We start from the raw sequence: 12,075 nt of genomic DNA, 5'->3' as shown, positions 1-12,075 counted from the left end.
GTTCTATAAAACCTCTGTTTAAACAAGGAAGCCTCTTTCAAGTCCTGTCTCAGTCTGGTGCCTTTGGTCAAGGTGGAAACTAAAATTGAAAACAGATAGATGTTTTACATTTAAATGGGTTTAACATAAATGTGCATTGAGCCATTTCATGGACGATTGCACAAATATCTTTTGCAAACTTGATACACGTGAGCACATATATAGTAACCATTAATGCCTTCTAGAGAAATAAGGTGCAGCTTCAAAATTTTAAGCAGCTTCCTCGAGTCCTCTCACTCGACAGAAAATGTAATGGCTTTAAGAGAACTGCTCTAATAACATCACGGCATCTGCAATGGCTGGCCAGAGCAGAGCAGAACACAGTGTATGCCACGTAAGTCAATTTAACAAGAAATAAGCTTCCCCCTGGAGAATCTAAGCTCCCTAGCCTCCCACAAAGAAAACTGAATTTTGGAGGTCACACCTTGGGTAGGTTACCAGAGGGAGAAGAGAAGCTTAACATTCTTTTTGTCATACGCTCTGGGAGGCCAGTGCTATTCCACCAGTAGATTGCTACCAAAGTCCCCCGGCCCCGCCCCCCTCAAATTATAACAAGTCCTATAGTCCCCTAGGAAATGGCAAATGACTATGATACTTAAGATGCCAGGGACCATGCCGGATGCAATCACGTTCAACCACCAAGTTTTGAACCGCGCAGAGAGGAGTAGGGTCGATACTGCGGGCGGGGGAGGGGAGGGGCGGAGAGATGGTGAGACTGTGGTGGGGGTCAGAGTGAGTCAGACCCACAAATAGAGAGTTTTAGGCTGAAATTGACTGTTTATCCAAATGTAAATCAACCGAACTGCTGTTAGCAGAGAGAAAAGCAGTCGCCCAGTCAAGCCCAGGCGAAGCCCTGGCTGGGTGGACGGACGGCCCCCTCGCCGAGGCGCCCAGGTGGGTGGTCAGTGGGCCTGGCGCCTTCTCGCAATGGCTGGAGGCGCCCCCGCTCACCGCACCTGGGGCACCGGCTCCGGGTGGGCGCAGCCAGGCCACGGCCACCGCCCGCCCCGCTCCTGCCCCGCAGCAACATGTGGGGCGCCGCCACTCCCCGCCCGGGAACTCCCTCAGGCTGGAGTTCCTGGTGGACGCACGCTTGGCCCTGGGAAGGCGCTGAATTACTCTTGGGAAAGACTCCTCCAGCGCTGAACTTGGCAGCTCCAGACATTTCCATCCCACCCCCTGAGCGCCAGCGCTACACACACGCACACACACGCCCCTCTGGACCTGCCCACGCTGCGCGCAGTGCTGGCTGCCTACTCGGAGGCAGAACACCGGAGCGGGATGCGGAGGCGAGGACCCCAGCTCCGCTCCCCCCGGGGGGCTGTCCAAACACTGGGTAGTTCCAAGGACTCAGCCCACTGCCCGGTTGGCCCAGGCCCCCGCATCAGTTCGGGCTGCTGGCACCAACCGGCTCTCCTTTTGTGCTCTCCCGGGAAGCCCGCCTCTACTCACCCGGGCTGCACGCGGATTCCGGCCGCCAGCGGCAGCCCGCTGCCCCATCCCACGAACACTGCGGCGCCCCCAGAGTGTGCAATGCGGAGCCCCGCCAGCGCGCGCCGGAGCCGGGGAGTGCGGGGAGGGAGCGAGGGAGCGCCGGGAGGGCGGAGGGAGGGAGAGGACGCGGCGGGAGGGGCGGGGGGCGGTGAGGGGCGCGCGCGCCACTCCCACCCGCGCCGGGCACTCGCCACCGCCCGCAGCCGCGGCCGGCCAGCCCGGCTTCGCGGGCCGCGGACCAATCAGCGCGCGCGGGGGGAGCCGAGCCCTCCGCCGGGCGCGCTCATTGGCCCGGCGCGCAAGACCCAACTCCGGGAGAGTCGGCCTGAGCGCCAAGTCTGCAAACTCTGGCCCGCTGGAGCGGACCGCCTGGCCTTAGGTGGGGCGCCTGGGCCCGCGCTCTGGCCGGCGGGGTGAGTCAGCCGAGTCCGGCGGGCGGAACAGGGAGGATTTGAGACCTGCCCTTGAAGCTCGTTCCCAGTGAGCGTTCAAAACGAGCAGTGTTTGCTCAGGTTGCAACGATTCCTTCCTGCTAGCGACCCCCTGAGCCGCTCGCCTCACCTTGGCTAGCAGCAGAGGGATGGAAAGCCTGGCAGTGTGGAATGGCCCCGGTCAGATCTTACTCCCCGCCACCCCTATGGCCGCGCGAAGCTCGCTGCACTTAGGAACAGTAGCTGAAGAGCAGGGCGAGCTCCGAACCCAGGGCAGACCTGGACCACTGGACGTTTGCAGTAGAAGACCCAGACTGCGGGCCAGACGATGGAGCAGGGGAGAGAGTCTGGGAGGCAGATCTCCGTGAGAAAGTGGGAATCCGGTGTGGGTTTTAGTGGACATAATTCTCCCACCCTCTACCATACCCTCCCCCCAGTGAAGCCCCCCGCCCCCCAACCTCTCAAGAGGTATTGATTTTCTCTTCCTTATTGTAAATCATGTGTGACTCTCCTGGACTTGTATCAATCCGGAGCCTCAGAGTGGAAGAGAAGCACGCCCCCACCCGCCTCCCCTCGGAGCCCCGCCGGCGCTGGCGAGGAGCGGGTTGACCAGGAAAGGTCCCCAGGGAGGTCTGGAGGAGGAACTCCGCGGGTGAGCCCGGGAGCCGGGAGCTCGCCTCCGCAGCCCCGCCTGCGCCCGCACCTGATCTGCAGGGCTACCTGCTCGAGGACCGTCTGCCCCTGTGGCTCTGTTTGTTCATCCTTGAGGCCCCTCTCTCTCCTCCTTGGACTTTCTATTCTTCGAGCTTCTTTTCAGGCAAGCCCCCTCTGAGTCTTCCTGCCTCTGCTCTTCCTTACCCCCTTTCAACATAAAAGCATCCTTATTATTTTTCTTTTTTTAACTTCCTTCCCATTCTCTCTGTTTGGAAGGGCCTCCGACAACATATTTTTGATTAACACCTCCTGAACCTCAGCAAGTTTTTTCTTACTTCGTTTATGTACACAGGTTTACACAAGCTCCAGGTTCAAGTGGGCAAAAATAATCAGCGCTCCTTTAGAACCTTGGAACACGGGAGGCGCTCCTTGTGGTGCTGTCTTCCTGCAGGGCTCAGCATGTTGAATGAATTGAACAGGAATTAATCAAACTGAACCTGGAAATGCCCCTCAGGGACTGGGCAGGCTACCTCTGAGAGTTAGAGTCTGGTACTTATTAATAAGTGTCAGCGCTGCCACTTATCCCGTCTCCAGGGAAGAAATTCCTCCTTCTGAAGTTCCCATCCGTGTTCCTAGTTCACTTGATTTTTTTTTTAATTGCCTCAGCTCATAGTTTAGTTAAAACTTATGATTTGGGTTCAAAATGCAGTTCAATATATTAATGCAGTTCATGAGGCTCTGAGTTCTGGGTGGAGATAGAACCCTTGGGATCTCTTTTCCAAAATGTATTTTAAAACAAGGATAGAAAGATATGCACTCCAAATTTCAGCAGTGTTTATCTCTGTGTGCTGGGATTATAGATGATTTTTTGTTTCCTTCTTTATGCTTTATGTATTTTCTAGAGAACATGTAATACATATTGATCAAGAAAAAAATTTTTAAATACGTTAACTCCCAACATACAATACTCTTCAGGCATCAGAAGAGCTAAAATATTAAATACTCCTTCTTTACCCTCCGAATCTTATCAATCACCAAGTCACATAAATTCTGTCTCCTAGAATAGCTTTCAGGTCAGTCCCTCCTCAACATGTCTACTGCTGCTGCCACACCCTTATCATCTCTTACCCAGGCATCAGCAACAGCCTTAACTGCTCTACTAATCAGTCAGCCACCATGCTGCAATCTCTCTTTAAGAATGACAAAAGTGATCATGTCCCTTAAAAGCTTAAAATCCTTCAGTCCCTGTAACTCCATTGCTATGAAGTTCAGACCTAGCCTGGCTGGCAAGGCCTTTCCCTCCCAGCCTGACCCCAGGCTTCCACGTTGGCCTCATCTCCTGCCCCGACACTTCCCTAGGCAGGATGATCCTGCCCCACTGCAACTTTTTGTCCTTCCCACACATGTTATGTGACTTCACATGTCCATGGCTAAGAGTGTACAGTGCTGGAATGCTGCCCTTCTCTTCGTCACCAGCCCTACCCCCACCCCTAACAGCAAGTTCCTCCCCTTGCTTCAAGACTTACTTCAAATATTACCTTTTTTATGAAGTCTTCAAAACTGACAGGGGCAGGCTTAGCAACTCCTCTTCTCTCTACTCCAATAGCAAGCACTTTATTTATTCAACGACCATTAATCCAACTCCTATTATGTGCCAGCCACAATGAAGAAAACATATATCATATTTATGTTCCTGGAGCACACCATGAGAGAGACAGACATTAAATCAAGTCACACAAATAAATGATTGCAAACTGAGCTAAGTGTGATGAAACCACTACATGTGCAAAAAGAAGCAAGGTTTACTTTGAACATACGCCAACTATAGTTCTCAACACATGGTGTTACAATCTGTTGATTTATTTACCCAAAGTTCTGTCTCCCATCATATTCATCCATGTACCTGCCTCTAGAATATGGTGCCTGGTTCAGAGTAGGTGCTCAGTAAAATTTTTAAAATAAATAATTGGATGAATAGATGAGTATTTGAAACTCCCACGAAGTATTTTATTTCATGTATTTACATGCTGCTATTGTACAAAATCTAAAGACTTTAGTTCTATGTTTTAAAGATTAATGTCATTAAATCCTTGTCTCATCTTTCATAATTCTAACTTGGTTCTTCCACCATAAATTACCTAATTTTTTCTTGTTTAATGTCACATTTAGAAGGTACAACTAATGTGCTATTTGTAGATAATCTATTGTCGCTAGGAGGAATTCTTTGCTTTTTTATAAATTTGGCTTTTAACATATAAAAATCCAATTTAAAGATATGAAGCTAAAAGATACAAAGCAAAATCCATAAAAGAGTAAATAAGTTGGACTTTATCAAAATTAAAAATGTTTGCTCTGCAAACACTGTTGAGAGAATGAAAAGATAAACATAGACTGGGAGAAAATATTTGCAAATCGTGTATCTAACACAGGACTTGTAGCCAATATGTATAAAGAACTCTCAAAACTCAACAATATGAAAACAAACAACCAAATTTTTTAAATGAGCAAAAGATTTGAACAGATACTTTATCAAAGAAGATCTAAAGATGACAAAGGGCACATGAAAAGATGCTCTATATCATTAGCCATTAGTGAAATGCTAATTAAAACCACAATAAGATACTACCATACACTTAATAAAATGACTGAAAAAAATCTGATAATACCAAATGCTGATGAGGATGCAGAGCAACTGGAACTCTCATACATTGCTAGTGGAACTGCAAAATGGTATAGCCACTCTAAAAACAGTTTTACAGCTTTTATAAATTTCAATATACACTTAACCATTTGACCCAATATTCCCACTCGAAATATTTACCCAAATGAAATGGAACACCTATGTTCACACAAAAACCTGTGAACAAATATTTATAGAAATTTTATCGCTAAGATCTTGAAAACAACCCAAAGGTCCCTCAACTGGAGAATAGATAAACAAATTGCAGTACATTCATGGAAGGGAATACTACTAAATAATGAAAAGGAATGGACTGTTAATACAAACATTATTTCACTTAGCACAATGCATTGTGGTACATAATGCTAAGTGAAAGAAAACAGACTCAAGCTAAATGCACACACTGGTTAGGAATGGCAGAGCAGCAAGATAAAAGGGCTCGAGGGTTTTCTTGACGATGGAGCGAAAATTTGAGGTCTGGGTGATCTATATTTACATGAGGCAATTGTTTAAGCCAGTATTATTTCAAGTTTCCCATCACGGAGAGCTAAGGCTCCTTTTACCTAACATAATGAGTGCATGAAAATCCCACTAAACGTCATTGTCATGAAAGAAGAAACTGTGCTTGTTAACTGAAACATCGTCAATGCCTCTTACAATGCCAGCGCATAGAGTGGGTACTCAATTAATATTAGTGAAATGAATAAACAGATAAGAATGAAGATGAAGTTGGGATCTTACAGGAGTGTAACAAAATTTTCCATTCAGCTGAGTGTTTTCTCCTTCAAAGCAGCTACTTTGGCACATTACATTTTTCATTCCAGTGAAGTTGCTCCTCTTTCAAAATATATTCCCTTTCCCCTTTCTGCTTATTAAAATATTGCCCTTTCTTTAAGTGAAACTGTTTCCCTTAAATAAATTATTCACTTTCTTTCTCTCCATGAGCAAACAATAAATTTAACATGCCTTAACATTTTACTCATTTTTCAACATCCCGAGTAGTGTCTAATTCATCTTCTTTTCGTCTATAACAAATATCAAAAGTTTATATAACAGGCACACAGTAAAAATAAAAATCCAGATTTTATGCAAAGCTCGAGAGATTTTGGCTCAAAAAACCATCATATTTCCAGATGTATCACTAAAAGTAACTTTCATTTATTGGACACTGATGGTTGACATTAAGCTCTTGAAACATCATTAAAATATTTCTGCTCAAACCAGTTTGCACAGTCAAGCGACTTTTAAAAAATCATTTGCAACTAAGCTGCTGTCACGGAATTTATTATAAGAACTCAATTTTCTCTACCTGTTTTTCTACTAGGAAACAGTAATCCTGGCTGCCGGCAGAGACCCCCTTGGTTACTTTAAGACATTAATCAGTTTTATACCTTGTTTCTGTCAGGGAGCACTTTTTGTATAAACACAGATACCATCCTACATGGACACTGTAATTCTTCACGTAAATAGGGTTGTCTCCTAATGACCATCTGACAATGAAAATATTGGAAGTTAAGGAGAGGAAGTCGAGGGAGATGGGCACAAAAATGTAAGCTAAATAGGATATTGCAAAGAATAAATTCAAAAGGGTCTAAAAGTTTCATTATCTTTATTTTTCCCAGTTTCTAACGCTATGCCTGAGATAATTAAGTACTAGTTGAATTTTTGCCTCTGATGTTACTTCTGTACCCAGGGCCAAGAAAAGTGAAGTAGCTAAGACTTCTAGAGATTGGGTTTCCATCATCCCATCAACTTTGCTTATCCCCATTGCGGGTGTCTATATTCCATAATCAGAGTAAATTTCCTTAGCCAGATGGCAAAGAAGGTTTATCTTGAATTGAGCACTATTCTGAACCATGGTAATGGCTGCCTGGAACACTGTGCTGCCAAGGATCAGGAGGCCAATCTAATGCATCAATTAGCAAAGCTTTGGTGAAGGAGAGCAACTATAGTTTCATATTAGATATGTGCAGATTGAGGTGGTTGTAGCACATTCAGGTAAATTTACCCAGTAGTTAGATATGCAGGTCCAAACCTCAATCGAGATATAAATTTTTGAGACTTAAGTATAGAGTTTAAACCTTCACCACTCTCCACTTGTGCTCCTCCACCCCAACTAGCAGACACTGGGAATCAATCAAGTGCATGTTCCTTCTGAGCCCTCACTTGGCCTCAGCATCCTTCTGAGTTCACTGCTCCTCATATCTACCACCAACAGATAGTTATTGGAACAAGAGATGAGAAGCAATATCCTCACAAATTGTAGGATTAATCCTGGTTTTGCACTCTGTGGGTTAGTACAACACAACAGTAACTAAGGAAGTTATTTATGCCAGCGAGGACATCATTCAAGTGCCTGACCATGTTGTCTAGGTTGGGTAAAGAGAAAAAAAATCAAGGATGTACTTAACAATAATTTTTCTTCCTCATCAATCCCAAGAATTGAAAGCGACATAATTCCCCGTCCTTGTGTTAACCAATTCTCGGACCAGGCATACTTTTCTCTCCCTATGTTAATTATTACTGACACCAAACAAAGATAGCCTATCTCTTAGTTCCAAGGAATATCTGCTCCTGGAAAATAAGACTATGAGCCTATTAAACTGCTTGCATTTCAAGGCTGACAACTTCTCATCAAGTGAGTACTTCAAGACTCTCACCTCACTGTACCTTCCAGAAGCATTATGTCATAAACCCTGCCCATTCCAACCAGTCCCTTCTTTTCAAGACTTGGCTTGAAATCCCAGCCTAGGCTCTAAAAACTTCATAAATACCTGTGGAAATAAATGAAAGGGACCCAGATGAGAACAGAAGCTATTTATTCAGAGCTCGCTATAGTAAGAAAGTCAGCCACCATCACTTGCATTTGGCAGAGGCTCAGCACAGGCAGAGGAGTGGTAAAGTTTTATAGCTAAAAAAAAAAGAGAAAGGTTTCAGGTGTGCTCTAGTTGGAAGTTGTCATGGAGAAGCTAGAGGTGAGCTAACTAGAATCAGCACATCCTATGTGATTGGTCAGAGGAGTATATCTGGCTTTCTCTGGTTGGTCCTGAGTTGAGGGTGGCAAAGTTAGGGGAGCTGGCAGTCAATGACCAAGTCAATTTTGGCCAATTGCTGCAAAGATCTGTACCAGGTCTGGTTGTCCCAGTGGGAGATTCTTGAATGTCACAGGCTCCTGGGGTCCAGCTGCCTGGACCCAGCAACCAGTCCTTCCTCTTTGGTGGAGAGACATAAGGCACTCTTCCAAGTCTAACACAAAAGTGCCCCTTTGCCAATATTCTCCATGACTTGTATACCAGGCACATGTAGAGGTGTCCTGGAGCTGACACCGTGAGAGTACAGAGAATTATCAAATCTGGAAGTTTCCTGGAAATCTGTGTTAAAAGAATAGCAGTGAGTTTTGCTGACAGAGCAAATTCATTCATTTACTAAATATCCACTGAACAAAACATACATACTACAAGCTGGAAAGACTGTGATGAGCAAAACAAAAATATAGCTGATGCCATGTCTCATTGAGCTTTCAGTCTAGTGAGGGACAAAGTCATTGATCAAATAATCTAACAAGTAAATATGAAATATGAGAGCATTAACAAGGGAATCTGCGAGGTTTCAGAAGGTATGCTTGAGAGATTAAACACCAAACTTACTTTATCATATAAGATGCGGTGTAGAAGGTATTCATAGCAAGACATTTAAAACTCATCAAAAAAGCATTAGTAGATCTCTGCTTTCAGCTAAGACGGAAAAACAGAGACTGAATTTACCCTCCCACTGAAAACAACCAAAAAATGGACAATATCTGTATGAAACAATGATTTGCAAGATACTGAACAACAGACAAAAAAGGACAGTGATCTCTGAGGAACAGAAAACATTAACCACAATATATTTACTTATTTTCTAGGTTTCTCACTGTTGGGGATGGGAGTTACAAATACAGAAAGAGGAAAGAATAGAATGGATCCTGAGGAAATTAAATAGAATTTGAGGTGTCAATATTAACTCATTTTAAAATTTAGATACAGAAACGATGTGTGTGTGTGTGCATATATATATATGGTATATATCTATGGTTGTATGTTTGTCTTTATATATAGCTATAGATACAGATATACATATCAATATAGATACAGACTTTTTGCCCTAGTTCTGTTCACTGAGAGTGCCTAGAAGCAGTCACCTCCCAGTCCAGTGAGCACACCTAGCACCAGATCTTGGTTTCTAAATTCCATTCTGCACAAAGTTGCCCATGGCTTCTTAGAGAAATGGCTGATTCCTGGGGTGGGGCACGGAAAGTATAAGATGAGCCTGGAACATCCTGTTGTGATAGAAATTACAGGAAAGCTCAAAGAATAAGAGGGACATGTCAAAAGGACACAGCAGACAGCTTAAAGGGGCTACCACTGGCCAAATCTAGGACAATTTGAACACTAAAATAATAATAGCAAGAGATTATAACCACTTGAATAAAATAAGAATAAATAATAAGTAATAATATGTATCTAACTCTATATAAATAATAAAACTAAAAATAAGTAAAGAAGTCTTAGTTCAAGCCTTTAACTCTCCCACCTTGAACTCGGGCAATGAATTTAACATCTCTGAACTTTAATTTCTTCCCCTATAAAAGGGTGCTAGTGACAGTGCATACACCACAGGGTGGTTGTAAGGATTTAATGAGACAATAGATGTGAGAAGTGCTTTGAATCAAAGCACCTAAACATACGTGTTTACATGTTATTCCCATGACTTGTATGCAAGACCGGTTTATAGGAGTGTGCTAAGAACACTAAGCTGAGGGTGGGCTGTTGCCAGAGTACTTCACCACAGCCCTGGAGGGAGTGGCTCTACAGTGTGTGTGTGCGCATGCGCATTGGTGGTGGGATTGGGGATTGCCATGCCTCAAAAGCAACAATCATAATGAAGAACCCTGAAAGAAAGTGGTAGCTCTGAAAGCTAAGAGCTAAGAGCAAATTAAGAACATGCGTGTTCAGTTGTTAACTGCAGCTAATTTTATAAATCACCTTTCCGACCTATAAACCATATTTGCAACCTACCTGATGGTACTTTGGAGATGGGCTAAATCATCTGAAAGAGATGGCAGCTGTACACCTCTTCCCCACAAAGGCCAAACAAGGCAAATAGATGTGAAGTGTGTCCTCCTCAAACTAGCACCTTCTGTCACCTTTCTCTCCTTCCAATCAGTTTAAAAGGATGACATCTGTCCTACAGCTAACATCATTTTCTTTTGATATTAAGAAACATGAAGAAAATGTAAAAGAAGGATCTTTTCTACTTGCAACCCCTATACTAACATTTATTTAAAAATTTAAAAAGAAAGTAGAGGAGAAGAAACTACATAAAGTCTCCACATAAAGATCCCCCGTGGGAAATGCTGCAAATGTTTCTGTTCCCTGGAATAGATTACAATAAGGAATCACTAGGCATTGAGTAGGAAGGGCTGGGCCACAGGACTGGGTGCTGTGGGTGCCTCTCAAGTGTACACAGGTGGCCTCAGGGACTGGGAAATGCTCATCAAAGGCCGAGAGCTCCTGACTGGCAGGCCCAGTGCCTTTTCACGCCCGTGTCCTCTGATTCCTATATTCTCACGACCCTCCTCTCTGTCTCGCTGGCTGAGCTCACTTCTTCCTCCACTTGCTTCTTGCCTTTCCATCTCAATGGCTTTTTCTGTCTTTGCAATAAAACTTCTACCTCAACTCCATGGAGCTTTATAAGATTTTATGAAATAAAGAAAAAGTTACTTGCCAGATTTTTAGGGGAACCTGCCAGGAGCTATTGCTACTTCTGTGGAAGAGTCTGTAGAAGTGAGGGCACAGACCCCATTTTCCAGGAAGTGTGCACCAGGAAGGGTTACATGTGAGGCTTTTGGAAGCGGGAGAGGGTGAAGAGGAAGCCTTATGAGATCGTCAAAGACTGGGCTGTGTGCGCTGCCAGCTCTCCTTGTGCCACTTCCACATCTCCAGGGATCCCAGGTGTGACAGTTCATCTCATCCTTGCTAACTTTGATGACAACCAGGGAACTTAGTTTAAAAGTCTTGTGTACTTGTGGGTCTTCTCTGCTATTGCCAGTTCATGGGTTTCTACACTGCTTAATGACAGCGAGGTGTGTCTCTAGCTATCAACATGGGGTGGGGGTGGGAGTAGCCCTCTAGCCTTGTCTCCTCTAGAGCCCCCACAATGGGTGTGTGTTGGGGGGTGAATATGGATAGGGCCACCACATAAATAGTAATTCCCAATAATTCCCTACTAAAGGATCAGGTGGCTCACTAGTGAGTTAGTATGGGAAGTTGAAAATTTCACTTTATCAATTCTTGGTCCCACATATGGAAGTACTTTAAGATTTAGCCTTTTAAATGACATGACCCCTATGGAATTCTTCTGTATCTCTCTCTTTAATACCACTCTTTCCCTGAAGCCCCTTAGGAGGAAGAGGAGGTTCAGTTCATAGAATCCTTGTTGTACCCAACAAACCCGAGGGCCTTGGCCTTCTCACAGTAGCTCATTGAGGCTCTCTTTGGTTCAGTCATTGCAGGTTCCTGCTAAAGTATAATTCTCAAAAGTTTAAAAAACAACTCCAGTGCAGCCATAAAATTTATATGTGTCAAAGATCTTATTCAACTCATTAGTTAAAAGGAAGAAATAAGATATGAAAAGTAACCCAAAAAGCATTTGAGAAGTGGGAGCATGTGTGTGTGCGTGTGTGTGTGTGTGAGTGCACATGTGCGCACATGCAATTTAAAAAGAAATACTGGAATA

General features: G+C 44.3%; 1 protein-coding gene across 7 annotated transcripts in view; it reads right to left on the bottom strand.

Moving 5' to 3' along the window:
• Window positions 1-1,875, bottom strand: part of LYPD6 (LY6/PLAUR domain containing 6) — a 127,436-nt gene extending 125,561 nt beyond the window's left edge. For 2 of the 7 annotated variants that reach the window (XR_011428209.1, XM_070240910.1), the window contains exon 1: window positions 1,492-1,753. Coding sequence is in view for 3 of the 7 variants with exons in the window: in XM_023622865.2 (XP_023478633.1) it covers window positions 1,492-1,539 (48 nt within the window). In the remaining 4 variants the exon portion in view is untranslated. Of the gene's footprint in view, window positions 1-1,491 lie in introns of all 7 variants that reach the window. The other 5 variants (XR_002801541.2, XM_023622866.2, XM_023622865.2 and 2 more) reach the window with 5 other exon arrangements.
• Window positions 1,876-12,075: the final 10,200 nt, after the last annotated feature.

Source organism: Equus caballus, chromosome 18, assembly GCF_041296265.1.
Source record: "Equus caballus isolate H_3958 breed thoroughbred chromosome 18, TB-T2T, whole genome shotgun sequence".
Classification (NCBI taxonomy): domain Eukaryota; kingdom Metazoa; phylum Chordata; class Mammalia; order Perissodactyla; family Equidae; genus Equus; species Equus caballus.
This window is presented reverse-complemented; position numbering and strand designations above follow the sequence as displayed.